The 27,708-nt window shown below is 52.3% G+C and overlaps 2 protein-coding genes across 5 annotated transcripts in view; both read left to right on the forward strand.

Moving 5' to 3' along the window:
• The first annotated feature begins 249 nt into the window (after positions 1-249).
• Positions 250-18,383, forward strand: LOC103731833 (receptor-type tyrosine-protein phosphatase V-like). Its single transcript, XM_029562172.1, has 34 exons — positions 250-326; positions 472-539; positions 914-962; positions 1,126-1,401; positions 1,564-1,833; positions 1,941-2,204; positions 3,145-3,399; positions 3,506-3,751; positions 3,894-4,169; positions 5,149-5,421; positions 6,762-7,025; positions 7,591-7,857; positions 8,160-8,441; positions 8,782-8,922; positions 9,166-9,376; positions 9,581-9,648; positions 11,003-11,129; positions 11,216-11,263; positions 12,642-12,735; positions 12,890-12,980; positions 13,092-13,168; positions 14,115-14,249; positions 14,872-14,994; positions 15,477-15,637; positions 15,752-15,887; positions 16,219-16,286; positions 16,418-16,505; positions 16,583-16,661; positions 16,742-16,818; positions 16,969-17,097; positions 17,222-17,338; positions 17,468-17,631; positions 17,861-18,002; positions 18,203-18,383. Exons 2-34 carry the CDS (start codon positions 483-485, stop codon positions 18,260-18,262), a joined length of 5,115 nt encoding a protein of 1,704 aa, XP_029418032.1. The 5' UTR covers positions 250-326; positions 472-482; the 3' UTR covers positions 18,263-18,383.
• A 2,835-nt stretch (positions 18,384-21,218) lies between these two features.
• Positions 21,219-27,708, forward strand: part of Lgr6 (leucine rich repeat containing G protein-coupled receptor 6) — a 133,644-nt gene continuing 127,154 nt past the window's right edge. For 3 of the 4 annotated variants that reach the window (XM_017797450.2, XM_017797451.2, XM_029562173.1), the window contains exon 1: positions 21,219-21,662. In XM_017797450.2, the coding sequence (XP_017652939.1) occupies positions 21,451-21,662 (212 nt within the window). In that variant the 5' untranslated portion in view covers positions 21,219-21,450. The remainder of the gene's footprint in view (positions 21,663-27,708) is intronic. The other variant, XM_008830317.3, reaches the window with a different exon arrangement.

The following is a 27,708-nucleotide window of genomic DNA, read 5'->3' on the forward strand; positions in this document are numbered from 1 at the left end:
ACCTCCCCCTCACCCCCCTCCCCAACTTAAACACTGTCTATCAGGAAGGCACTTGGAAGAGAGTCAATAGACACCCAGCCCTCTCTCAGAGTCAGAATGTGGAGGAGTTAGCCACCTCCTCTCTGTGTTCATTTGCAAGGCCATCAAGCCTCTCAGTTTTCCCCAAGAGTACAAGGCATTTTTCTTCCTGGAGAGCTAACTGCTGAAGTCCAGCAGTAAGGCAGAGGGAGGAGGTGGGCCTGTGGACAACCTGAGAGCTAAAGTCCCCTTCCAACTTCAGGACCAGAGCCAAAGTCTCCTCTCTCTCTTCTGGCTGCCTTGCCCAGGTCAGGCTGGGGTGGGGTCAGAGTCTGGGCTGAGAGGCTGCTTGATGCCTGCTGCCTGCTTGAAACTCTACCCTTGTCTGTAGGGCAAGGGGAGGGTGAGGGGTATGGCTCCACCTTCTGTTGCCTCCCAATTTTTTCTCTGCAGATTTCATCAGGATGAGGTCCCTGATTCTATTTGCTGCCCTCCTATGTCTCCAGGGCTTTTTGGCTGAGGTAAGGTGGGCATGGGGTTGGGTATAGGAAGGTGGGGTTGTGGGTCTGCTCTCCAAGGCATGTCTAGGCTTTCCTAGACCTTTGTGGAGCTCCACAGTTGGTCTGCATTAGGGGAGAAGGGAAGCTGCTCCCTTCCCACCCAGGCCAGCATAGAGGCCAGGAGAACAGTTTGCTGTAGTCTGCTTAGCTGCCGGCTACCGCCTGCCACCCGTACAGTGGCATGCCTCCAGGAAATGCCCCTTCAGTGGTATGTAGGGGTGAGTCAGGCAGGGAATAGTCTCTCTGGTCTGAATCCTCCCCCACTGGCTTTTCCAGAAGCCTGGGCCTCAGAGGCCCCTGCCCATCTGCTTGCCCTGCTCCTCTCCTTTCTACAGGAAGATGCATGCCTCTCCCTGGAAGGGAGCCCAGACTGGCAGGATGGAGGTAGGTGTCTTCAGAGAGGCCTCTAGAGGTGGGCAGTGGGGGAGTGGTGTAGGGCTAATTTCTCCACTAGACTCTGCCTCCCTCTGGCCCCTGGTCTTGCCTTCCCTTCTTCAGGCCAGCAGGGATACTAGGAAACTGATTGCACACACCCCCTGTCCCCCAGGTCAACCCCTGAATGTGAACATCAGCAGCCAGGGGAGGCCTACCAGCCTGTTTCTGAGTTGGGCAGATGCAGAACCAGGTGGGTTTAGCCATGCCCTCCGCCTCACAAGTCTGACCCCCCTGGGCTTCCCAGAAGGGCAGCAGCAGCTCCAGGCTCACACCAATGAGTCCCGTTTTGAGTTCCATGGCCTGGTGCCAGGGACTCACTACCAGCTGGAAGTGACTGCTATAAGACCCTGCAGGCGGAATGCCACGGTTACCCTCATTGCCCAAACTGGTATGATGCTTTCAGGCTGATGGGGAGGGGACTTATTGGGGGTTGGGGAGGAGGTAGCTGCTCTAGGGGGCCAGCAGGGGGCAGAGAAGCCAAAAGGGACAAGTCCAAGGAAGGCGAGGCCTTTGGCACAGACCTTGGTGCTTCTTTCTGCCTTTGACACAGCGCCATCAGTGGTTCGTGGACTGCAACTGCACAGCTCCGGGAGCCCAGCCAGCCTGGAGGCCTCATGGAGTGATGCCCCTGGGGAGCAAGACAGCTACCAACTTCTCCTCTACCATCTGGAATCCCAAACACTGGCATATAATATCTCTGTGTCCCCAGGCAACCTGTCGTACAATTTTGTCAACCTCTTGCCAGGCAGTCAGTATGTTTTGGAGGTTATCACCTGGGCTGGAAATCTCCAGGCAAAGACTTGCATCTACCAGTGGACAGGTAAGGCAGACAGCTCCAGGTGGCAGCCAGTCTGGGGGAAGTGGGAGTGAGGTTGAGCCCAGGGCCCTTCCTCAAGCGAGATTTTTCTCTGTCCATGCTTCCTGCAGACCCTATGCCTCCAGATCACCTGCAGCTACGTGCCTTGAATACCAGTGACCTGCAAGCCTCCTGGAACAACTCCGAGGGGGCCGCCTGGCTCAACCTGGTGCTCACAGACCTCCTAGGGGGCACCAACTTGACTGCAGTGGTCAGACGAGGGGTCTCAAGTCACACATTCCTCCACTTGTCACCGGGTACACCTTATGAACTGATGCTTAGTGCTGCTGCCGGGCCCCACCAGATTGTGGGGCCCAATGCTACCGAATGGACTTGTAAGTGCCTAGGGGTCACAGCAGAGGCTGGTCCATTCGTCTCTGGCTAAGTAGTAAGGAGTAAGGCGCCTCTGAGGATATGCCTTCTGATTGGCCTGTGGCAGGCAAGGGTCTGAGAGGATAATAGTGGTAGTAATAGTTAAGAGTTGAACCCTCTTCAGGTGGGTTCTGAGCCTGGCACTTTCTGGGTATGGTTTCATTGAATCCTCCATACAGTTTGATGTAGGCCTTGTTGCTTTATGCTACTGTAGAAGGCACAGAGAGAGCCTGAACTCAAGGTTACACCGTGGATAAATGTGACTCTGAACCTTGGCTGGACACCTGTAAAGTCCACATTGCTTCTGCTGCCATGGTACCATTTTTTTCCCTATAGGAAGCAGTTGTGGGATGCCCAAGTTCTAAGTTTTATTTCTGTTACCTATTGGCTGTGAGTCTCTGGGCAAATTGTTTACTCTTCTCTGAGCTTTATGATTAGAGTTCTGAGGATTAAGTGGGAGGTACTCAAAATTTTATTTTTGATTGATTTATTTTTATTTTATGTGTATGAGTGTTTTGCCTCCAGTATGTATGTTAATGCACTCATGCAAAGCCCACAGAAGCCAGAGAGGGCATCAGAGCCCCTGGAACTGGAATTATGGATAGTTAACTGCCATGTGGGTGCTGGGAATCAAACCTGGGTTCTCTGAAAGAGCAGCCAGTGCTCTTAACCTCTGGAAGTACTCTTTTTGTAGAGTCCTTCAGACTGTGCTGGCAGGCACACATGTGAGCACCTAATGTGCTCTTATTTCTGTTACTGTTGTCCATGGCCACTTGGTTTTCATCTTGAATGTGGCAAATGGTGCTAATAACTGGATAAGATGTTGGCTTGTATGTGTAGAAAGCTGTTGGTACACAGAGGGTAGGGTTTTCTTATCCATTATATTTACCCCTTTCTCCTCAGATCCCTCTGCCCCATCTGACCTGGTGCTGGCTCCCATGCCTTCTGAGCTCTGGGCAAACTGGAAGGCAGGGCCCGGAGCCCGGGATGGCTATGTGCTGAGATTAAGTGGGCCAGTGGAGAAGAATACTACTTTGGGCCCTGAGGAGTGCAACACCATGTTCCCAGGGCCCCTGCCTGTTGGACACTATACTGTGGAGCTGAAGGTTCAGGCTGGGCCCTATGATGCCTGGACAGAGGCCAGTGCCTGGCTGGATGGTGAGTCTGGCTGGGGTAGGGGGTCAGGCTGGAGTCCTGAATAGGGCATCTATCTGTAGCCAGAGGCAACGGGGGCCTTACTCCCTGGGGCCTACCTTTTCTTCAGGGTCTGCTGCCCAGCTTAGGCAGGGCCCTGGTGCTAGACTGTGGCTGGATGGAGTGGAAGCTACTAAGCAGCCTGGGAGGCGGGCATTGCTTTATGCTGATGGTGCCCCAGACCTCCTAGGAAACATCTCTCTGCCTTCTGGTGCCACCCACGTTACCTTCTGTGGCCTGGTGCGTGGGGCCCACTACCAGGTGGACATTGTCTCATCCATGGGAGACATCACTCAGAGCCTCACAGGCCACACAAGTGAGTGCCAACATCTGGGCCTGGGCCTGGAACATCCTGTTTTGGGGAGGAAAGTCAGAGTAAAGGAGAGGCTCAGGAGAACCGGGCAGAGGGTATCGCAGGGCCAGTGACATGACCCCTTGCCAAATCACCCCCTCTTCAGATCCCCTGGCACCACAGTCACTGGAGGTCATCAGCAGGAGCAGCCCATCTGACTTGACCATTGGCTGGGCACAAGCACCGGGGCAGCGGGAAGGCTACAGGGTCACCTGGCACCAGAATGGCATCCAGAGGTCACCTGGAAGCCTTGTTGACTTGGGCCCTGATGATTCCAGCCTGACTCTGAAGGGTCTGGCACCTGGATCCTGCTACACTGTGTCAGCATGGGCCTGGTCAGGGAACCTAAGCTCTAACCTGCAGAAGATCCACACCTGCACCCGTAAGTTCCTGCCCTGTCTTTGGGAGGCTGATTCAATGCTGAGCGTGTGGCCTGGTTTCCTCTGCTCTCTTCTCTTCTGTGTGTTCTTGACTCAGAGCATCGTGATTCAAAAGGTAGCCTTTCCTAAACCAACCATGTGGTTGGCTAGCCATACCCACCTGTCCATGTGCCCCCTCATCCGTCTGTCCATCCATCCATCCATCCATCCACCCATGCATTCCTCCCTCTATTCATCTTTCCCACAAATATCTGTTTAATGCCTCCCATTTTCTAAGTATGGGGTCGGGTGCTGAGGCTAAAGATTCTGAATAGGTCTGGAAAGGAAAACTGACAGATGGTTTATATGATGTATGTGATTTTATACATCATATTATAATAAACATAAATGCATAAGTAGGACTATGCATGATGTATTAATTTGAGTCACATGAAACTGTTTTCTTGTAGAGTAAAATGGATGAATATCAGTTTTATGTGGTTTGATTTGATATTTTCAGACTCATTGAAGGGACACCTGCTTAGGGAGTTAGAATAGGGTTCCCAGAGGTGGGGAGTGAGCTGAATGAGAATCCTATGGGTCTAGGCAGAATGGATGGAAGGCCTAGGTGAAGTCTGCATGAAGGCCCACAGACTAGAGACATGCAGACAGACACAGAGACCTTGTAGAACTGAGTGTCAGTGGATGGTTTGGAGAGTGAGACTCTGAGGGATAGGAGAAAGCAGGCACCGAACTGCCTGCTGTGAAAGTAAGCAAAGTGAGTCAGGCTCTATGTGTAGGGAACTGATAATATTTCAGGGTAGGAGGCAGGCAGGAAGCAGGAGGGTTAGACCCCATCTCTGCAAGAAGTTTTTTTGGGGAAGGCAAGAACAGTGGACTTAGAACCTCCTGGAATCTGGAACTTTACATGGGAGGCTTTGGAACTTGTTTGGGGAAGAAGAAGAGTTCACACTATTAAAATCTGTCTTCCTGTTCTCAAAGGCCCTGCTCCTCCCACCAACCTGAGCCTGGGCTTTGCCACCCAACCTGCAGCACTGAGGGCTTTCTGGAGTCACCCCCCAGGCGGCAGAGATGGGTTCCAGCTGCGGCTTTATAGGCTGAGGCCCCTGGCACTAGAAACTGATGAAACCCTGGCTCGGGAAGCCCAGAACTTCTCCTGGGCCCAGCTGGCTGCAGGCTCTGAGTTCCAGGTACAGCTGACTACCCTGTGGGGGTCTGAGACAAGCAGCAGCACCAATGCCACAGGCTGGACATGTGAGTGTCCTCCACATAATCTCTTCTCCTTGACCCTTTGGACTTTGAAGGACTCTGAGCCTGTAGGCAGGCAGCCGGGCTGTCTGTGAGGGCAGTCTCCTGAGCCCTAGGTACCAGGAAACTCCTCACAGTTCCCTTGCAGGGACTCTTATAGGCATTCTAGAACCTAGAGGGTTGTGTACTTGTACAGTGGCCATGGATGTACCATTCTTGATGCTATTCCTGGCTGGCAGTACTGAGGTGAGTAGCTGTGGGGGTGTCGGCCAGAAGCTCACCTCTAGCTTTACCTGAGCTATGAGTTGTTAATAGCAACACTCATAGTGCCCACAGGGCACCCTGCATATTGTCCTTATGTACTGCGTTCTCTTATGTACTCCTCATAATAAGCTTAGGAGGTTGACACTGTGGTCACCTCAATTCACAGGCAAGGGAACTGAGGCACACACAGAGAAGGGAGCCTGTTCTAGGCTCCTTACCCTTATGTGGGAAGCTGGGATTTGTCTATGCAGTGTGAATGGAATCAGGCTCCCTGCCACAGCCAACCCCAGACCTGAGTAGCAGGGAAGTCACAGAAATACAGAGATGCGGAAAAGATGGGAGGCTCTCTCCTCTCCGTGAGCCTCCAGGGCCTGCAGAGCCAGGTTTGGAAGGCCCCTTTCACACCGACACAAGTTCTTGGGTTTGTTCAGCTTATAGAGCTCTTGGGGTTGGCAATGAGTAGTGGGGCCTCTTATCCCCAGAACAACCTTTTCCAGTGAGGGGACTCTCCACCCATCTGTGCCTTCCATTTTAGCCTCCCTCTTCCCACAGGGCCACCATCACTGTCCTTTAGATTCTCCCCAAGGACTGTGAGGCCTCAGACTCCTGTGACATGTAGTTGTGGTTTGGTTCTGAGAGCAAGCCTTGAACGTCCCTGCTTCAGTGTTCCTCGTTGTAAGAAGGGGTCTTACTGTGTGACTGGGCCAAGATTATGTGATTATAGATTCCAGGTTTTGAGGGTGGAGGAGCACTGCCTGGTCCCCAGACAATCACCTGTCAACCCACATACGAGTTTTCAAACTCCTTGGCTGTGGGGACCCCAGTCACTCCTGGGATGCTCAGTTTAGCTCTGACTCCTGGAGGAAGGTGGTGGGGACAGAGTGAGTAATAAACTTCTTGTTTCTTGAGGAAACTGGTAAGCCTACTTTAGAGTCCAGTCAGAGGCTTACCTCCTGTCCTGAACTACCTTGACCTCTTAAACTCTGAGGCCAAGGATGCAGAGAATAGGGGTAACCTTCGGGGGGCAGATATTTATTTTCTCCATTTCTGTTTGTACCACCCTCAACTTGCTCTCCCTGTAGCCCCCTTTCCCCCAACCCTGGTAAATGTGATCAGTGAAGGCCCCACCCAGCTTCAAGTATCCTGGGCTCATGCTTCTGGGGATCAGAACAGCTATCAAGTGACCCTATACCAGGCGGGTGTCTGGAAAGCCACCAGCACTACTGGACCCAGGGTGGACAGTGCAAGCTTTTCGGCTCTGACTCCTGGCACTAAGTATGAGGTGGAGGTCATCTCATGGGCTGGGCCCCTTCACACTGCAGCAGCCAATGTCTCTGCTTGGACGTGTAAGTAGGGTATGGAAGGTGTTGGGGAGAGACTCCTGGGTTCCCTCCCTTCATGACATATTAACTCTACTTTAGCACCATTTCTCACTTCCACATTGAAGACCTTGAATGAAATCAGCCAGCCCCAGCACTGGGTGAGGGGTTCTCAGGACCAAAGCCAGGAACCTGGCTTACCTGCTGTATTAGTCACTTTTCTGTTGCTGTGATAGAAACACTGACCAAAGCAATTTATAAAAGGAAGAGTTTCTTTGAGCTTACGGTTCCAGGGGTATTACAGTCCATCATGACAGGGAGGCATGGTGGCTGGAGGTGGCTGGAGCAGGAGCAGCAGAAGCTAAGGTCTCACATCATCATGCAGGCACAGGAAGCAAGAGAGCAACTGGAGATCTGGCAAGGCTTAAGAACTCTCTAAGGCCACCCCCAGTGACATGCTTCCTTCAGGATAGCCACACCTTCTAAAACCTCCCAAAACAGTACCACAATCTGGGGACAAAATGTCCAAATATTTGGAGCTTATGGGGGACATTTTCATCAAACCACCACACCTGCTGTCTTCTTTCCACAGCTCCACTCACGCCCAATGAGTTGCTTGTGTCAATGCAGGCAGGTAGTGCCATGGTCAACCTGGCTTGGCCTAGTGGCCCATTGGGGCAGGGGACATGCCATGCCCAACTCTCAGATGCTGAGCACCTCTCATGGGAGCAACCCCTGATGCTAGGGCAAGACCACCTTGTGCTGAAGGACCTCACACCAGGATGCACCCTCTTGCTGTCTGTGCAGTGCCAGGCAGGGCCACTTAAGACTTCTACTCACCCTGTGGTGCTGTCTGTGGGTAAGTTTTACTGTATTAAGTGGGGGGGGGTGATATGCCTGAGAGGCTGGCCCTTCCATGCCGAGCCATCTGCTCCACTCAGGCAGATGTCCTGCTTATCCCTACCCTGGTTTATGCCTTCTATGCCTTTCCAGATGGGCATTGATGCCCAAAAGAAAATTTGTTGCTCCATGAGGTTGATGTCCCTTCTATGGGCATAAATACTGGCCCTGTGTGCCCAATCTGGTATTGAGTCCCTGGCTCAACAGCATCCTTTTGGGGAACACTGACACCCACGTAATGCGAGTCTTTTGTTCCCTTAGAGCCTGGCCCTGTGGAAGATGTGTTGTGCCAGCCTGAGGCCACCCACCTGACCCTGAACTGGACGATGCCTGCTGGGGATGTGAGCATATGTCTGGTGGTGGCAGAGCAGCTGGTGGTAGGAGGGAATTCTCTCTTTGTGTTCCAGGCCAACATCTCGGAGACTGCACTCCTGTTGCACAACCTGATGCCCACCACTTCCTACCGCCTTAGCCTCACTGCACTGGGCAGAAATAGCCTGTGGAGCCGGGCAGTCACCGTGGTGTGCACTACTTCTGCCAATGGTAGGCACTTTATACTGCTTCTGCTTGGCCAGCCTCCCTTTACCACGGTCCCCCAGCCTTGTGCCTCTGTTGGGCCTGGCTCTCTGAGGCAATCCCTGCCCTCAAACCCAGCCCTATCCTTTGGTCCTGATCTTGCTATTTTGAAACTATACGTTTGAGCCTCATGCCTGGTACCTTAGCCCAGTAATCTTCCAGTTCTTATTTAATTTGTGTCCATTAGCCATTTGTTGCCAGGTACCATGAGAAGTGCTGAGCTCAGGAAGGCATGGTCCCTGTCCTGGAAAGCTGATTGTTAGCACTGGGTTAGGGCCTACCTCAGTTTCCTCTTCTCTATCCCTAGTCTGGCACCCCCCAGAGCTAGTTGAGGCCCCCCAGCTGGAGCTGGAGACAGGGATGAATGTGATAATCACACGGGGCATGTTTGGCAAGGATGATGGGCAGATCCAGTGGTATGGCATCATTGCTACCACCAACATGTCACGTGAGTCCTGGGCTTGGGAAGGGTGGGAAGAAGCTGACTGTGGCTGGCACAGGACAGGTGAGGAAGGTCTAAAGAGGGAGACTGGATAAAAAGCCAAGGCCAGGGCTAATCTGCAGCAGGGAAGAGCCCTAGCTGTTATTGAGGATAAGGCTAGTATTGGACTGTGAGTGGGGGTACATACTAGAGAAATGGGGTAGCCTCTTTACTGTTGACTTGGCTCTGCCTCTTCCCATTCCTCCCCAGTGGCTCAGCCTTCCCAGGAAGTCATTAACCACACATGGCATGACCACTACTATGGAGGACATGACTCCTATCTGGCTGTGCTGTTTCCCAACCCCTTCCATCCAGGACCCTGGGCTGTGCCAAGATTCTGTACAGTGCCCATGGGTACAGAGGACTGTGGCCATACCCAGGAGATATGCAATGGGCCCCTCAAGCCGGGCTCCCAGTATAGGTGAGGGCTGAGGCAGCAGGGAAGGGGGCACTGGAAGTTCCACTTTGGGTCATTGCACATTCCTTCAACAATGGATAGAGATGGATCACAAATAGAATGCAAGTGCTGGTCCATAGGGTCCATAAAGTTATGGACCTATTTCCTGGGAAGAGTTTAGCCTCGGTCACTTTCCCCTCCTCTACATAAAGTCCTGCTCCTGTACAGGTTCAGTGTCACAGCTTTTACCAGGATCAGCCTTCCTGAGACCATCATCTCGTTCTCAGCTTTCTCAGGTAGGCCAGGTACCTGGCTAGGCTCCAGCTGGACCCTGGAGAGGGGAGGAGTGCTGGTACCCTGCTTTGGAGGCACATCTGTAGTAGAAGTGGGAGGGACTGAGCTCAGGCTCCTGGGAGTCAAGTGCTGTCTAGCAAAGTTGGGGAGCAGAGCCTCAATGATGTGTGCTGGGCTTCAGAAAAGGCATGGGGGTTTGGAGTAGGTGTGGGAAAGGCAGAGGCACTAAGGGGGTCACGACTGTGCACAGCTCCTAGCACCATCCTGTACCTCCCTCTGCTGCTGGCTACTCCCAGGCTACCAGTGTTCAAGAACAACTCTGTTCTGTAGGAACTGAAGGCAAGGCTCCAATGTAACTAAATCACATACATAACTTAGAATTTCCTAGTAGCTATGTTGGAAGCTAAAACGAAAGAGGTGGCTAGGCATGGTGGTGCACACCTTTAATCTCAGCACTGGAGAGGCAGAAGCAGACAGATCTCTGCGAGTTGGAGCTTACCGTGGTCTATATAGTCCCAGGTCAACCAAGGCTACATAGTAAGACTTTGTCTCAAAACAAAACAAAATGAAACACAATAAAAAGAAAGAGGTAACACTAACTTTTATCAACTATTTTAGGCCAAAGTATCTTAAAATGTTATCTTTACAAAATATATATTAAAAAGTCACCAAGAGACTGGGGTAGAACGGTTGCCTAGCATGTATTCCCTGGGTTGGATCCCTAGCACCCTATAAAATGGGCACACTAGGCCACACTTGTAATCCCAGTACTTGAAAGATGGAGGCAGAAGAATCAAAAGTTCTAGGTCATCCTCGAATGTTGAGTTGGAGGATATCCTGGGATACGTGACACCCTGTCCAAAATATAAAAAAAAATAAAAAAAGAAGAAAAACAAACAAGAAACACAACAAACCCCCCCAAAACTTCTGAGACCTTTCCCTATCCTTTTTTTTCTGAGTCTTTGACCTCTCCTGTGTGCTCACACTGCTCAGATCTTACGTTGATGCAGCCACACTGCAGGTATCAGGAGACCTATGTGGCTTCTGTTTACCCCAGAGCATGGTACAGTTCTAGAAGGTACAGGAAGGGGGCCTTCACCCCTTTCCTATTGAGGGTATCAGAGAGAGGAGCAGAGTCCATGGAATTTGACCAGGTGCTGGAGGCAGAGCTGTCTGTCTGTTTTCAGTAACCCTAGGCAACCATCTCTGGCTTCAGGTTGGCATTTGGGACTTCTGGGAGGAATGGGGGACTGCTACTGCATTCTCTACCCAGAGAGAACAAGTCCAGGAGAAGCTTGTATGGCCTGCAGGATCAGGACAGAGCTGCCATGTTCCATCTTCCTTTGCCTTCCACAGAACCCCATGTCAGTGTCTCCACAGTGGTAGTGCCCCTGCCAGTTATGGTGGGCACTGTGGCAGGCTGCATCCTCATTGTGTGTGCAGTGCTGGGCTTGCTGTGCTGGTGGCGCCTGAAGGGACCAAGGTGAGGGGGAGGCAAGTAGGGCTGGGAAGCCCTGGGTGACCAGCCCTGACCTGGCTCGCCTGCCACTTCCTTCTCTACTATCACAGGGCAGAGAAGGATGGCTTTTCCCATGAGCCGATGCCTTTCATCCTGCGGTAAGTGCATTAATCCGTGTTTTCCAAAGGCATGGCAGCAGCATAGCCCTACTGTACAGGGCTCGGGTGGCTCAGCAAGACTCTCTAGGACTGTTCCAGACAAGGGCTCTAGAAGGTGAGGGGGCTCTTTGATGAGTCCAAAATCTGATGAGATAGCGGGCCAGAGGCCCAGGGAAGGGTATGAACTTCAGCCAGAATTCCCCTTATAGGGAGCAGGTCAGTCTTTGTTCAGTTAAGGCCTTTAACTGATTGGACAAGGCCCACTTGTATTAGGGAGCATCATCTTTACTTGTATTGCTTTTACTTTCAAAAGGCAAAAGAAGGTTGGGGAGATGGCTTGGTGGGCAAAGCTCTGCATTGGAAGAAAACTGGATTTCAGATCCCCAGATCCTATATCAATGCCAAGTGTTCTGAACGGGAAACGGGATCCACGGAGCAAGCTGGCTAGTTAGAATAACCAAAATCGTGAGCCCTGGGTTCATCTGAGAGGAGACCCTGACTCAATAAGGTGGAGAGTAATGGAGAAAGATGCCTGATATCAGTCTCATGAGACTACATGCATGTGTGTGCTCACACATACATACATACATACATACATACACACACACGGTGAAATATTAATATAATCCGAAGAGAAACCAGAGTATGTCAGCCAATTTAAAAGTTAATTTTATCCCCAATTATCTTCACAGCAACATCCAGAATAATGTTTGACAATATATCCAGGCACCACAACCCAGTTGTTATAGTTTGTAAAACTAAACATCACACTCCTCTACTCAAGTCCTTACCAGAAAGCTCCCCTCCCCAACAAACCACATGGATTTAAAAAAGAATAAAAATAGTATTTTATTGAAAAATATATTATAAAAGGCAAAGTGATACAAATTAAAAATATACTCTAAAAGATGAAGTGAAACCTGGAGGAAACCACACGGATGGGATCAGGTCAGAGCTCTTTTCCTCACATTGACTTCCTGTTGAATCAACTCTAAGTAGGCTGGGCTGTAGTCAGGAGAGATTGCTTGCCTAGCATGTGTGGGCCCTGGGTTTGATTCCTAATACCTTAAAGAAAGACAATTGGCTGCATCCAAAAACCAACCTGTGCATTCATGTAAAGTTCTGGCCTCCTGCCTTTCTCTCTGCTCCCCTCGCTGTCTTTCCACACTGTGTTTGTGATCCTGCTGGACCCTTGTGGAATTTGCTGAAATGCACACTGTTCCACACAGAGAATGGGACAGCTGAGGGTCTGCATGTCCAGTGCTTTCCTCACCTGCGGCCAGCATGGACAGTCAGATCTGCACCTGTCCCCCAGAGAAGGGAAGGGCAGGACTCTGCACACTCAAAGCTGGGGACTATTCCCTCTTTCTTTTGCCAGGCGGACTCACCGGCCCATCCCCATCCACAGCTTCCGGCAGAGTTATGAGGCCAAGAGTGCACATGCACACCAGGCTTTCTTTCAGGAGTTTGAGGTAAGACCTGTGCCACTCTGCACTCCAAAGAGAGAGGACCAGGGTATCTGGGATGGATTGGGCCTGCCTCAAACCCTCACCACCCTTGCCCCTCGCCTGCTGTGGGGTGAGATGAGTTTGCCTCAGCAACTAGGACCTGCCTTGACTTCTGCAGGAGCTGAAGGAGGTGGGCAGGGAGCAGCCCAGGCTGGAGGCTGAACACCCTGCCAACATTACTAAGAACCGGTACCCGCATGTGCTACCTTGTAAGCGAGTGCTGGGAACAGGAGGTGGGCATGGGCAGAGAGGGCCAGAACTTGGCCCTGAGGAAGGGCTGCATGTGCTGACCCCAAATACACAGCATTTACCCTCTGCAGATGACCACTCTAGGGTCAGGCTGGCCCAGCTGGTGGGAGAGCCCCATTCCGATTACATCAATGCCAACTTCATCCCAGTAAGGATCACCTGCAGGGCTATGGAGGTGGGGTGTGCCTAGTGGGGACATGGGCTGGTTGGCAGGATACTCTCCTGCCCTGGCTGTTGCAGTTGTCTGGGGAGATCACCAGTTTGAGCTTCTTTAGGGTCATCTGGCAAATATTTGGGGAGTTCTATGGTGGTGCTAGGCTCTATACTGGGCCCCAGGAAGCACAACTGGGCTAGCCATATATATATATATATATACCTACAAAGGAGCCCATGGTGTGTCTGTGTGTGTATGCATGTGTGTGCCTTTGTGTGTATGTGTGTGTGTGCACGCGTGTGTGCATGCTGCCAGTGGAATGCAGAGTGTAGTGTGAGGTGGTATGAGGTAGTTTGGGAAGGGTATACTGGGACTGGATGAGAGAGGACCTTGATTGCTGTGCTGAAGGCTTTGGGAGTAGTGAATGGGAACACTGGGGTAGACAATGGGAGCCAAGAAAGCTTTGAGAGTATGGAAAAAAGAGAGTTTGGTTTTAGGAAGGTCAGTCTGGAGCTGGGCATGGGGACACATACCTGTAATTCCAGCACATGGGAGTCTGGGGCAGGAAGATTGAAAGTTTGAGGCCACCCTGGGTCACATCATAGAAAAACACCATTTCAAGCAGAAAAAAAAAAAAAATCACTCTGGGGTTGAGGTGAGGAGGGTGAGGAGGGTGGCTGGGTTGATTATTTCTGGCATGTCAGGATCTTGTTATTTCCACTCGTGCTTGGGGCATGGGTGGTGGCATTGGCCCTGAAGTCACCCTCTGGGTTTTACCTCTTGCTGTACACATGAGTCCATGTGTTTGTTCACGTGTAAGCATGCACACAGCATCCTTGTTCCTGTAGGTCACACATGGTCATATGCACTGCTTGGTGGAGACCAGGTGGCCAAGACACTGCCTGGTAACATGCTCCTGCCCTATACCCCAACACTTTAGGGCTACAGCCACCCGCAGGAGTTCATTGCTACCCAGGGGCCTCTTAAGAAGACACTGGAGGACTTCTGGCGGTTGGTGTGGGAGCAGCAAGTTCATGTCATCATCATGCTGACTATGGGCATGGAGAACGGGCGGGTAAGTGTCCTGCAGCTTCCTGGAATGGCCACCAGGCGGCATACATCTTTGCAAAATGGCCCTCTTTGATGCAGACTGAAAGGGGGCCTCGACATTGGTGGGGATTCCCAGGATCACAGAGGATGGGGAGGCAAGGGGCAGGACCAATTTAATGAGTCTCTTCTCCGTTCAGATCCCTCAGGCCTCTTGCTCTAAAGCAAAACAGGAGCAAAGGAGGCTTTCCTTCCATAAACCCAGTGCTGCCTCCTCTGTTCTGTGTGTGTGCAGTGTTGCCTGGGGTATAGAGGGAGGCTGCTGAATATGTCTTCCTTTTGAAAGTAGTAAGGGAAAATCAGGCTGCTCCTACGTCAGGGCCATCCAGTTTCTCAAGGGAGCCAAAGCTAACAGAATCTTAAGGATGTTGTGAGGGATCCAGGGTGAGGGCACTGGAACCTAGCTAGGGGAGGGAAGCTTCTGGAAGAGGTGACCTTTGAACTGGATAGAGGCAAAAACCAGAATTTCATCAGAGCGACAGGAACAACAACAACAAAAAAGATAGAGATGGTTGGGGCTAGGAGTAGAGGCAGCAGTGACGAGGCTTGATGCCGAGCCATCCCTCTGCTCTCCAACCCTCAATCCCCAGGTCCTGTGTGAAAATTACTGGCCAGGAGACTCCACTCCTGTCACCTACGGTCATATCACAATCAACCTTCTGGCAGAGAAGCCTGAAGATGAGTGGACCAAAAGGGAATTCCAACTGAAGCATGTGTGTGTCCAGGGGACAGGGCTGGTGGGAGGGCATTAGACCTGAGATTCTCTTCTCTGGGATCCCCATGTTCTGCTTTCTGATACAGTTCACAAGCTCTTGGCCACGGACCGGGGAAGCAAGTGGGGAATGGCTAGGGAGACGTTGAAGGCTAGGGCTGAGCCAAGAACACACCAAGGCCAGTTGTCATCCCAAGCTGTGACCTCCTGGGGCAGGAAAGCAAGAGGCTAGAATGGCCATTCTGCCTGGCCATCCTCCAGAGGCAGAGATAAACCAGGAGACTGGAGGAAGATCCAGGGCAGACTGGGCAGCACCAGGCAGGGCAGAGACAGAGACTACATAGCTGACATCCTCCAGACACCCTCAGTCTGAGGTGGGGAGGCTTTACCTCTGCTCTCAGGGAGTTGGTAAGGGAGGTTTCGGGGCTGAGCAAGGGACCCTGAAGTTAGGAAGGCAAGCATCCTTCCGCTCACTGTTCTCAGGGTACCCAGCAAAAGCAGCGGCAGGTGAAGCAGCTGCAGTTCACTACCTGGCCAGACCACAGTGTCCCAGAAACACCCAGCTCCCTTCTTACCTTTGTGGAACTGGTACAGGAGCAGGTGAGGGCTACCCAGGGTAAGGGGCCCATCCTGGTGCACTGCAGGTGAGAACAGGTGGGCAGAGGGGATGGAGGTCTCTGCCTGGACTTGAGTTGGGGGAGGGCTCTGGACTTTGAGGAGCCCCCCACACTGAGCTCACCAGGGGGCTATCCCCACAGTGCGGGTGTGGGCCGGACAGGCACCTTTGTGGCTCTTTTACGACTGCTGCAGCAGATAGAGGAGGAACAGGTGGTTGATGTGTTCAATGCTGTGTACACACTCCGGCTGCACCGGCCCCTCATGATCCAGACACCGGTGAGGAAGACACACTGTGTAGCTTGGACCCAAAAGAGTGGGAGGGGGTAGATTGCCTCAAGGGATCAGACAAAGAAGCTCTTGGGGCCATGCAGAAGACCCTGGGGTGAGGGATTCACCTGGGCTACCATCTTACCTGAATTTCCACTTTCCTTTCTGTGAAAGGGGAGGAGGGCTGACCCCTGCCACCCTGACACTGTGAGACAGCTATGGAAGATTCCCCATGGGCTCTCTAGCCCCACCTGCCACATCCCTGCCTGGCAGGTTGGGGCTGGGACCATCTCCCTCCTGGACCAGTTCCACTTAACAGGCCAATGCTTTCTCCCTACAGAGCCAGTACATCTTTCTGCACAGCTGCCTGCTGAACAAGATTCTGGAAGGACCGTCTGACACCTCAGAGTAAGTCCTGGCAGGGTGGGTGCTGGTGTCCTGTGGCTTCCAAATACTCTTCTCTCTCCTGTGTATGGGCAGAACAGAGGAGCCTGGAATCAGGAACTAGGCAACTGAGTACCATCTCTTCCCTCTTTCAGCTCCGGCCCCATCTCAGTGCTGAATTTTGCACAGGCTTGTGCCAAGAGGGCAGCCAATGCTAATGCTGGCTTCTTGAAGGAGTACAAGGTACACTTTGGGACAAGGCGTGGGTTACAAGCGAGTACAGTTTTCCTTGCTGAGCTCCAGGATTTCCATCTCCTCAGCTCCTGAAACAGGCCATCAAGGATGAGGCTGGCTCTTTGATGCCCCCTCCTGGCTACAAACAGAACAGCACTGTCTTCGGTGAGTCTCACTGGATGCAGTGGTAGGTGGTACTGGAGGCCTCTGGCAGCCTCACTCTCATCCTCACTATCTTCCCACAGGTGATCATTCTCAGCCACAGTGTACTCTGGTGGAGGAGGGCCCTGCTGACAACATGCTGGAAGCCTGGCTCTTCCCTGTGAGATGATGCTTGTCGTGTAACCTGTTGCTTGCCCTCTCTTACTGTTTGTACTTCCCAGCCTGTGACTGGAGCTCTGAGGGCTACTAGTACTGTGGAATGGGCAGGGGACATCCTAATCCCTGGGAGCCAACAAGCTGTGCTCTACAGGGTGGGCCTTCTGGTCGTGACCACGTGGTGCTGACAGGCAGTGCAGGGCCAAAGGAGTTTTGGGAACTGGTGTGGAAGCATGGGGCCCATGTGCTGGTCTCTCTGGGCCTACCTGATGTCAAGGAAAAGGTGAGGGGAGTGGAGGGACAAGATAAGTGGCTTCTGGCATGGGACAGGGATAGGAGTGTTATGGTCAGGTCAGGGCATGGCCAGAGACTTAAGAAGTAGACTGAGAGGCCTGATTTGGTCCCAGCCACAGGACTTCTGGCCAATGGAGATGCATCCCATTGTCACAGACGTGGTGACAGTGCACAAAGTGGCTGAGAACAAGACAGCCGGCTGGCCCTGTACCCTCTTCAGAGTTATACATGTAGGTATTAGAATCATAGGACCTGGGGGGTGCAGGGAGGCTCTGATGAGGGAGAGTCCTGTTTTGGCTTCACTCTGCCACTCTCTGCCACTCTCCCTAGCACCAATGCTGATTTTGTCCTTGCTTCAGGGGGAGAGTGGGATGGAGAGACAGGTTCAATACCTGCAGTTTCCCTGCTGGGAGTCTGGGTTTGAGCTTCCAGCAACGACCTTGCTGCCCTTTCTGGATGCTGTGGGTCAGTGCTGTTCCCAGGGCAAGAGCAAGAAGCCGGGCACCCTGCTCAGCCACTCCAGGTGCTGTCAATAATACCTCTCTGTTCTGCTTGGGTTTGGGGGCAAAAGGATGGTCTCCCCTGTCTGCTCTGTACCTCGACCCATCCCCAGGGATTTGAAAGGGATCAAACCTCATTAGTTGGCCAAGTATCCTGTGTTTTTTCTTAGTCCCTGGACTCAAGTTTGTTTTACCCATATCTTTGGGAGCCCCCTTCCAGCCCCTGCACACACCCATCTAACTCTTCATCAGTTGCAGCAAGAGTACAAACCAGTTGGGCACCTTCCTCGCCATGGAGCAGCTGCTACAGCAGGCTGGAACTGAGTGCACCGTGGATGTCTTCAATGTGGCCCTGAAGCAGTCACAGGCCTGTGGCCTCATGACCCCAACACTGGTGAGAGGCAAACAGGGAGGAGTTCATTGTGGAAGGGATCAAAGTAGGCAGGTTCTGCACCAGCTATAGATAGCCTTTAGGTGGCACCATTCAGGTCTCCACCATCTGGTGCTGTGGACTATCATACCCTGCCCAGATGGAGTAGGGGTTAGTCAGGTTGGGGCAGGCAGGTGAGGCAACTTGTCCATGTCTACCTCCAGGAGCAGTATATCTACTTCTACAACTGTCTGAACAGTGCACTGCTTAATGGGCTGCACTGAGTTGGGGAGAAGCCTGTGCCTTGCCAGGCAGTGGTGACCCCAGCAAGTCCACCCAGACCTGGCTTCCCTGGGACAGCAGCCTCTACTGGGCCTTATGCTGTGAAAAGGCAGTCAAGGAATAAAGACCTTTGGTCAAGCCCATGGTTGTGTTCTCTTTCTCCACCCTCCACCCTCCACCCTGGGGCAGGGATGGGAGCTGGGGCTGGGATGGGGAACTGGAGCCTGGGTCTTGCTAAGCCAGCTGACCTGCAACTGGTAAGCTCTTGGCCTTTTCCTGAAGTCTCCTGTTCTCCAATCCTCCACTTTTCCACTTTCTTCAGACTTCAGCTTTTTTTTTTTAACCTCTAGCATCCTGTGGTGCTGAGTCCTGGACCTAAAGTTGAATTTGTCCATTATTTGACACCCTGAATGCTGTAGGATTTATCTGGTTTTCTACTTCCATCTCCTACCATCCATCCTCCCCGCTGCCCCCCGTCTACCTGCCAGAGACCCCAGGGGCCTCCCTCAGTCTCTCTAGGCTCTTTGCCAGATGCTAGAGTCACAGTGTGACTTGGAAGGAAGGAACCAAAAGTGGCTTTGGCCACACTTGCCAAGTTTTCACGTTCCTTCCCTCTCTTATTTCCTCTCCTTTATATAGAAGAGAATAAGAGAAAAGGCATCAAGGGGGATTTGGAGAAGGGAAAAGCTAGGAAACCAGAAAAAGGTGTGGAAATGAGGCTATCTGTTCCAGACATCTTGGAAGTGAATTGTACATAATGGGACGCAATTACCAATGGCCTCATAAGCTCCTGCCTGCCAGGATCCAGGTCAGACTACAGGTTCCAATGCTGGGCACTGGACCTGGGGGGAGGGTTCTTGGGGAACATGAAGATTGCCTAGATCAGTCAGAGCAGCAGTCTCTTAAATGCATTAGACCCCTCCATGGGGAAGTGGCCAAGGCTCTTAGTTCTTAGTAATGTGCAAGGAGTCAGAGGTCTGGTATGGTCCTTCTCAGGCCTGTTTGAAGATGGAGAACAAGAATCTGGGCTTTCTAGGACTGGGGCTTAATTGGTAGAATTCTTGCCTAGTATGCATGAGAACCTGGATTTGATTTCCAGCACCCCATAAACCACTGTAAGAGCAGCTGGTGCTCTTAACTGCTGAGCTAGCTCTCCAGCTCCCAATGTTGTGTATGTGTGTGTTTTAATTATCTATTTTATTTTATGTGTATGTGTGTGTTTTGCCTATATGCATGTAAGTGTACCATGTGCATGTAATGCCCACAGAGGCCAGAAGAAGGCATTGGATTCTATGGACCTAGAGTTACAGATGGTTGTTAGCCATGATGTGGGTGCTGGGAACTGAACTCAGGGCCTCAGCAAGAGCTGCCAGGGCCCTTAACCTCTTTAACCCCTGAGCCCTCTCTCTAGTCCTGAATATTCAATGTTTCCTTCATTTAGTGTGCTTCTTAGGATTCTAAGAAGTTGGCTTAGAATGACCTTCCCATGGGCAAACTGGAGACTCAGCTCTGAGCTATGGAAGCTTACCTCAGGGGCCTGCTTCTGAAGTGGAATGGGGCTCAGCATGGTTTTCCAGCCTGGGCTGCTAGCTCTGGAGCAGCAGGAGTTTGGATGGAGTGTGTTGTGTGTGTGGAGGGTAGAGCTAATGTGAAGGACAACTGAGGCAAGAAATGCAGGGGGGCTTTCTGTCACCAGCAGTGTGTTTCTGTCTGCGGGTCTCCATGTCTGTGCAGGGCCATTCTGCAATGTTCCTCAGGACTCATGTACTTCTATCATGGCCTCAACTGTAGTCCTGGAAGCAGAGTCTTCTTGCTTCTTGGTCTGTGAAGTCCCTCCATCCCTGGAGTGTTATCAGGAGTGGTGAGGGACTGTGAGAGAGTTCTGGATGTGGAATGGTGGAAGGAATTTTGGCTGCCTCCAAGGTCCTCATGTTTCTGGTGTCCACTCAGGATGGACCATGGGGAGACAGGGCAAAATTGGAAGGGTCCCAACCTGGTCTAGCTCTGCCTTGGGGCTTTGCTCTGAAAGATCAGAAGACCAGAGAAGGCAAGAGGACACATGACAGAATCAGTGCTAATCTAGTGTGGCCTAAGAAAAGAACAGTGTCTTGACACCAGCTCTAGCCACCATTTCTCCAGCTCCACAATGTCCTGGGATGGTGAAGGCAGGACCTTGGGATTGGAGCCTTAAGGTGGCTGAGCTGCACTGTCAGCACCGAGCCTCCAGGTGGCACCAATCCACCGACTTGCAAGCAAGCTCTGACAACCAGCTGTGCAGAGGGCAACCCTTTCACATCCCTGGTCCTGAGATTAGGGATCAAGGTGATCCCCAGGCCTCAGACCTGGCAGCCTACATGAGTTTATTTTCATCCCTATACCTCCACTGGAATCCACACCCTTTTCTTTGGTGTTACGGCATTAACCGCCCCCCCCCCATGAGGGGCTCCTTCCCACCCTACTGTCTCTCCTACCAATTTGCAACGAAAGACCCACAGCGTGACCCCTCTCAAGACCTCATCTCCTGTCCAGGATACGGTAAGAAGCGATAACCCGAGCTCCAGTTTTGAGACTGCCCCCATCAGCTATGTGACCTTGAACAGATACCTCTTCGTCCTTTCTTCCCTTCAGTGTAAAATCTGGTAGTGGGGCTGGAGCCTGCGGAGCTCTGAGATCTTTTTTCCTGACAGTCTCCTATGGATCCCTTGAGACCCTGTGGCTCTTTCCAAAGTCAAGAGAAGCTCGATCTCACTGGCCTAGGGTCTAGGTTACCCTTTCCAATCAAAGACAGGTCTCTGACTGTGGAACTGTCCTCGTTTTGGATTTCTTTGCTTTCTCCCCCTTTTCCCCCTCTGGATGAAATTCCTGCCAGCTGGGAAGGAAGGAGGGAAAGGGAGCGAGCCACAGCGTCGAAAGTTTTCTTGACTCCTCCTCCCTCTGGATCTCCCTCCCTTGCCAAGCCCAGCCTGTGAAATTGAATAACGAAGATCACACAACAATGCCTGCCCCTCTCTGACTGCACCGTCCCGCCGCTGCCGCCGCCGCGCCCAAGCTAAACCAAGCAGAGCGGGGCGGTCCCCACCGACGGCGCAGCCCTCGGTCCCGGCCAGGGACCTGGAGGCGAGCCGCGCGCTCACTGCGCTGCGCGCCCGCCTGTGCACCGGCCAGGTGGCCTCGCAGCCCAGCTGCTGAGATGCCCAGCCCTCCCGGGCTCCGGGCGCTGTGGCTTTGCGCTGCGCTATGCGCTTCCGCGTGCACCAGCAGCGACCCTCAGCCTGGCCCGGAGCGCGCCTCCTGCCCTGCTCCCTGCCACTGCCAGGAGGACGGCATCATGCTGTCCGCTGACTGCTCTGAGCTCGGGCTCTCGGTGGTGCCAGGGGACCTGGACCCCCTGACAGCTTACCTGTGAGTACTCACCTGCTGATCTCCTGATAGCTGTCTGTCTCACAACAGTCCTGGACACCTCCCCGTTTGGTGTCTTGAGACATGAGCATCCCAGGAGGGCTCGTTCCAAGTCTGACTGGGGAGTGGAGGGGAATCCGGAAAATAAGGACCAGGCAAGCCACGAGCCTGGGCCTCCCTGCTTCCCTTCTCAGGTGCCCCTCACCCCTGCTGTGGGCCCAGTGTGGGAGCCCAGGTCTGGCAAGGTGGGGTCTGAACCCTGAGCAGGAGGAATTGGGGGGGGGCTTTTCTCTTTCTGGCAGAACAGTGCCCAGGAGGGTAGCTGAGGGCAAAAGTGACTGCTCAGATAGTGAAGTGACAGGATCAGGCAGTGGAATGGGGTAGAAACAGGTTGAACTACCACAGGGAGCAAGGCTTTAGCACTCAGGCAGGAGACTTTGGCGCAGTGGGCCTTGCCCACTACCCTCTATGTAGAAAGGGACACTGCCAGCACCATTATGTGGAGGTATCCTGCCCCCTTCCCAGGCCTCCCTGAAGTCATGTCCCAGGAGGCTGTGTTAGAGACACTAATTTGTGGGCAGGCTCAGAGACTGAAAACCAGAGAACCATTTTTAAAGTCTGAGTTGGGGTGAGATGGCTGTGAAGGGGACCCTGTTGGGGATAGCTGTCTCAGGAGCTTCCACTCAAAACCAGAGGGCCAGAGGCTCTGGCTGCTGCTCAACACCTGGACAGGATAGGGTGAGAGCACAATTTTAGACACCTGAGTCATCCCCTTACGTACTGTTCTGGGGAGAGGAAACCTTGGCCTTCCCTGGCCTTCCCTCAGAAGAAAGAAAGCAGGTGGGAAAGTCCTTAAGGCCTGAGAGGGGCCCTCATGGCTGTGGGGGTCCCAGAACTGATGAGTACTCAGGAAAGGCAGCTGGAGCATTCTTAGGGGTCAGCAGGAGTGTATGGAACTCAGTGGGGTCAAGGTGCTCTGAGGAAGCAGTGTCCTGGTGGTGGGAAGGATCCTGAACTAGAGCCCCCATGGAGCTCTCCTCTCATCTCTGTGCCTCCCTTTGGAATACCTGCCTCTATTTCAAAAGACATAGTTGTAGGCTAGAGAAGTATCAATATTTCAGAAAGGCAAACTGAGTCCTATGAAGCTTAGAGTGATGGCAGAGGTCAACACAGCTAAAATGAGTTTGGAAATATCTGTTGAGTGTGCCTCTAGGGAAACAGAAGAAAGACCTCTTGCCTATGTTAAAGGGGCAGGGAACATAGGGCCTTCCAGAGGGTAATGGGTCACACCACCTTTCCCAGCATCCAAGACTTCCTAGACTAATCTGTGGTCTGTGGTCCTTTTTCCAGTAGGACTTGGGAAAGGAAGCAGAGTTCCACTTTGGGGATACCAGTGTCCCATCCTTGTGGACAAGATTTTGACACAGTTTCTGCTGATATGTGAAATATCTTTAGGTTAGGAGAGATGGGCGTTTCTGAGCTGTCCCTGAGTCTTCCTAGGGGGTTAAAGTAGCCCTTTTCTCCTAAGACTTAGAGAGTGTTTCTGAGGGTGGGAAACATGATGAATGGGTCTAAGTCCCAGGGCAATCTGGGGGACTTCACAGGGGAATCTGTAGTATTGGAGGGAGGTGGAGAAGATTGTGTCCCCTGCCTTGGTTGAGCAGGGGTTCCTTGGGGGTGATGGAGGCAGAGCTTTTGCTGTCTGCAGGTGGCTCAGAGGTGGAGCATTCCTTTTTGGCCCTCTCAGGAGAGCTGCAAAGACGTTTTCACTGTTTTGTGTGCATATGCATCTGTGTTGGTGCACGTGTGTGCAGGTACATGTACACAAATGTACGTATGGAAACCAGGGGTCTGCCTTAGGTGTTGTTTCTTTGAAGTTGTCCACCTTGTTTTTTGGTAGCATCTCTTACTAACCTCGAGCTCATGGAGTAGTCTACACTGGCTGACCAGGGAGTCCCAGGCAATTACCTGTTCTCTGCCACTCTAGTGCTGGGATTACAAGTGCACACCATGATGACCATCTCTTTTACATGGGTTCTGGGGCTAGATCAGGCCCCCATGCTTATGCAGCAAACACTCCTTTGTTCTGAGTCATCTCCCCAGACCCATGAAGGTATTTGAAGGTAGAGAGAGGATGAGGACCTTGAGATGGAACCAGGCCAGGGATGTTTGGGGTCCTTCCTTTCTCGGCAGTCATAAGCTTGTGGGCTGTAGAAGACACCCTTGAGTCTTCTTATAAATTCCTTGACCATTTCTCAGTACAAACATCTGATATCTGCTTGCCATCCTGGGTTGATGGGGTTCCCTCCTAGCCTGTACCTGTCATGGAGTAGTTGCCTCCACCTCCCTCTGACCAAATTCCAGGGAAGACCAGAAAGATTTTTTTTTTTTTTGTCTTTTTGAGACAGGGTCTCCCTGTAGGCCCTGCTGTCCTGGAACTCACTATATAGACCAGGCTGGCCTTGAACTCACAGAGATCCACCTGCCTCTGCCTCCCAAGTGCTGGGATTAAAAGTGTGTGCCACCGTACCTGGCCAGAAAGATTTTTTTTTTTAATATGTCTAATTTCTTTAAGACTCAAATCCAGCAACCATGGCTACTCTGGGACACACCAGCTCTATTTGATCAAGTTTTGGGGGCAGACCTCACTTATACACAGTCCTTCAAGTATTTCTTTCTAGAAGGGCTCCTCCTACACCATCATCTCAGTGAGGCTTAGTAAAATTTGCTGGGCTATGTGCATGTCCCTGGGTGAGGCCTCTTAGGGAAGGGAGTGAGAGGAAGATGGTATTGCCAGTTCTGGGGCGCTGCAGTCTGATGGTGATGCGAAGGCCTAGTGTTCTGTTCCATCATATATGCACATAGGAATACACATATAGCAAATACTTGTTAGGCAAATAAGTCCCAAGTAGGAGAATCTGGTAGTTACACGGAGTCTCTTTTGCCCCTGAAGTTGAGTGGTATTGGAAACACAGTGTCTGGGAAAGGGTGTCTGTTGCTCAGGTGGTTCATATACCATCAGCTGTCCTTAAGCACCTACTTCTTTCACTCAGGGCCACCAGAGCTTCTGCTCCAGGCGAACTCCATGCCAGGCTGCTCACTGCTATCTGGGAAATTCACTGCCTTCAGGACTGCCCATGATGACTACTGGGCTTGTGTGAAAGGTCAGGTGTGTGGCGTGTGTGTGTGTGTGTGTGTGTGTGTGTGTGTGTGTGTATGTGTGTATGTGTGTGTAACTTGCAGCCTCCTTGCCACTGCCTGGGGATGTCTTTAACCAAACAAATGGAGGCAAGGTGCTGGAAGAGATAGTAGAGGGCCTCAGGCTAGGCATTAGTGTAAAGGGCTGTGCTAGTGAGCCTGGCCCAGTTTATTGGCACCTCTGTGACTTGATTTCCCCATCTATAGTGAAGCTAATACCTGATTCAAAGATCACTGTAGGGGATTTGCTGAGGTAATGCCTCTGGAGGGTTTGTGTGGCAAGTGAAAGGAGCTTAGTAAGTGTTAGCACTGTTGCCGTTAGGGAGCCAGAGCCAGGAGGCATTAGTCTTGGAGGACTTCCTGGAGGAAAGAAACACCATTCTATGAAAAGTATAGGATAACTATTTGAGTGTGTTGAGGACTGCGGCAGGAGAGAACACTGCTAAATAGACAACATGAGCTACCCTGGGGACCCAGAACCACTTTAATCTCGTCCCCCATATCACCAGCTGGTACAGTCTTAAGGCTTCATTTTAGGTGAGGAGAGTGATGGAGGGGAGACCCTAGCCTGCTCCCAACTCATCCCAGATGGGCTCCTGCAGGGCTATGGGATGAGGAAGCAGAGAACCATGTGGCCTCTGTAGAGGAGGCACTGACCCTGGGGATTGTGTGTGCACTACACTCTGTCAGCTCTCTTCCTTACCTTGGAGGCTCCTTTCCTGGCCCAGCCTCCCTGTGTCTCTAGCCTGCACCCTTCAGCTGTGAACTTGGGGTGTGTGAATTCTAATCCTCAGGCCCTCTGTGGTTGGGAGAGGGCAGGTAAGTCCTACATTTGCCTAAAAAGTAGAAAGGGAGAAGCGAAGAAACCCAGAGTCTGGGGAACAGAGAACGCTCCCTCGGAGAGGGCTTGGCAGTGGCTGGGGAATAGGGAAGGAGGGGGAGAACCCACCCACACAGCACCCACACAAGAGCAGAGAGCAAAGGAAGGGTGGAGCAATTCCAGGAAGTGGGGTCCCCTGGGCCCTCCCTTGCTGCCAGAGCCTGGGGGGGGGTTGCTGGAGGAGCGTGACTGTGTGGGGGAGCTGACACCCCAGTTCAAAGGAAAGGCAGGAAACAGCCCTAGGCAAAAGAAAAAGGAAAGCTCTGGGGTCTGGCAGCAGCGCAGCGGGCAAGGGGCGCGGCCGGGTGGGGCAGTGGCGGAGGAGAAGAAAGCCTGGCTTAGAGGGAGTTGGCCCCCAGCCCGTCCTGCGCCACCACCTTCCCCCTCCCGTGGGCTCTCACCTGATGCTCTCTCCTCGTGTCACAGCCTGCTTCCTGCACTGACCCAGGCCCACAGGGGACAGAGAGGATGCGTAGGCATCCACCTGGGTACCTCTGGGTATTGGTAGGATCCTAGGCTCTGGAGACTGACACAGGTAAGCCTGACATGGCAAGAGGTGTTAGCCCCAATTTTTCAATTTCTTAATCTAAAATAAACAGTACTTGTATCTACCTAGAAAAGTGGGGAGGAGGAGGGAAGGAGACAAAAGAAGCAAAGGACTAGCGCTTAAAAAACACTGGCTGTGGTATAATTTTATTTTTTTGTTTTTAGTCCCCCCTCCCCCACCGAGTTCATTGCTTTCAACTACAAGTGTCCTATGAGGCTCAGAAATAGAGAGGAATTGTTGGGCTTCCAGAACATCATCTTCTGGGGCTCTTCAGAGGGCTCCTCCTTCACACCAGTCTCCTAGGAAAGCCCCCTCCAAGACCTTCCCGGAAATGGCCTTCCAAGGAGCCAGGCTGCTCCTGGGCTCTGTGCTGGGTTGGTTGATGGAGGAAGTGAACCTGTACACAGAGACACCTGGAGGAGATGCAACCAGCTCTGCTGCCTGATGGGAGACTCTCCAAAGAGGAAGAGTCTGGGTTCCTGGGTCAGCCTGCCTGGAGAGCCTGGCTTCTCCCCAGAAATGTAATGAATCTTCTTGGGTATAGACTACTGTATGGTGTTGAGGCCTAGGCTCTGTTTCTGCCCTGGGAGTGCCTGGAAGGGGCTTGGAGATCCTTCCCTGAACCCATTCTGGTTGGGCTGTGTGACCTTAAGTGAGTAACTGGTTCTGTTGGGAGCAGGGCCAAGGACAAGGAGTCCTCCTAGGGTTTTGGTCACCTTGGGAAGGTATAAGAGTAGGAGGTGAGGGAAAAACTGCCAACCCCCTCCCCCTACTGGAAATAACTTCTATTAGCCAAACTGAAATGAGCTTATTGACTTAGGGGCTCTCAGAATTGTGGGAGCCTCTTTATGATAATTAAACCACTGGCAAAAAGGAAAAGGTGGTCCTCAGTTTCTAAGAATAATTCAGGTCTCTTCCCGCCCTTCAGACATGGGAGAACAGGTCCCAGGAGGAGAAAAACACACAAGAGGCCAAACTTGGGCAGTGAGCAGAGAGTTATTTTGGAAGCAGGGAAAGGACATGGTGGGGGGAAGCTCAGGGCTTGGCACTGCGCCCCCCAGAGCCATGCCAGAGCAGGCCACGGCGGGCTGGCAGCGGGCAGGTGGGGGCTGGGTCGGCTGCTCAAAGACAAGGTACCGCCAGAGGAGAGCTTTCCTTTGTGTCCCTTCCCAGCCCTCTCTTGGCTGGCAGGATCTTTCTCTTCCAGAGACCTCAAAGGGACACTTGTGCCCTGCATCAGGATCCGAGCCCCCTCTGTTAATGGAAATGTGGCTGTGGACGCACTGTGGGCCTGGCTTTCTGCCACTCCTGTTTGCTCTTGGGCACAATGGGGATGTCTTCGTGGTTATAGCTTTCATTCTCTCAGTTGTGACCTTCTTCCAGAAAGACATGAGCTCATCAGGAAGGTCCATGTTTGGGAACCA

The sequence above is a fragment of the Nannospalax galili genome, unplaced genomic scaffold, assembly GCF_000622305.1.
Source record: "Nannospalax galili isolate Female #2095 unplaced genomic scaffold, S.galili_v1.0 scaffold113, whole genome shotgun sequence".
Lineage (NCBI taxonomy): Eukaryota > Metazoa > Chordata > Mammalia > Rodentia > Spalacidae > Nannospalax > Nannospalax galili.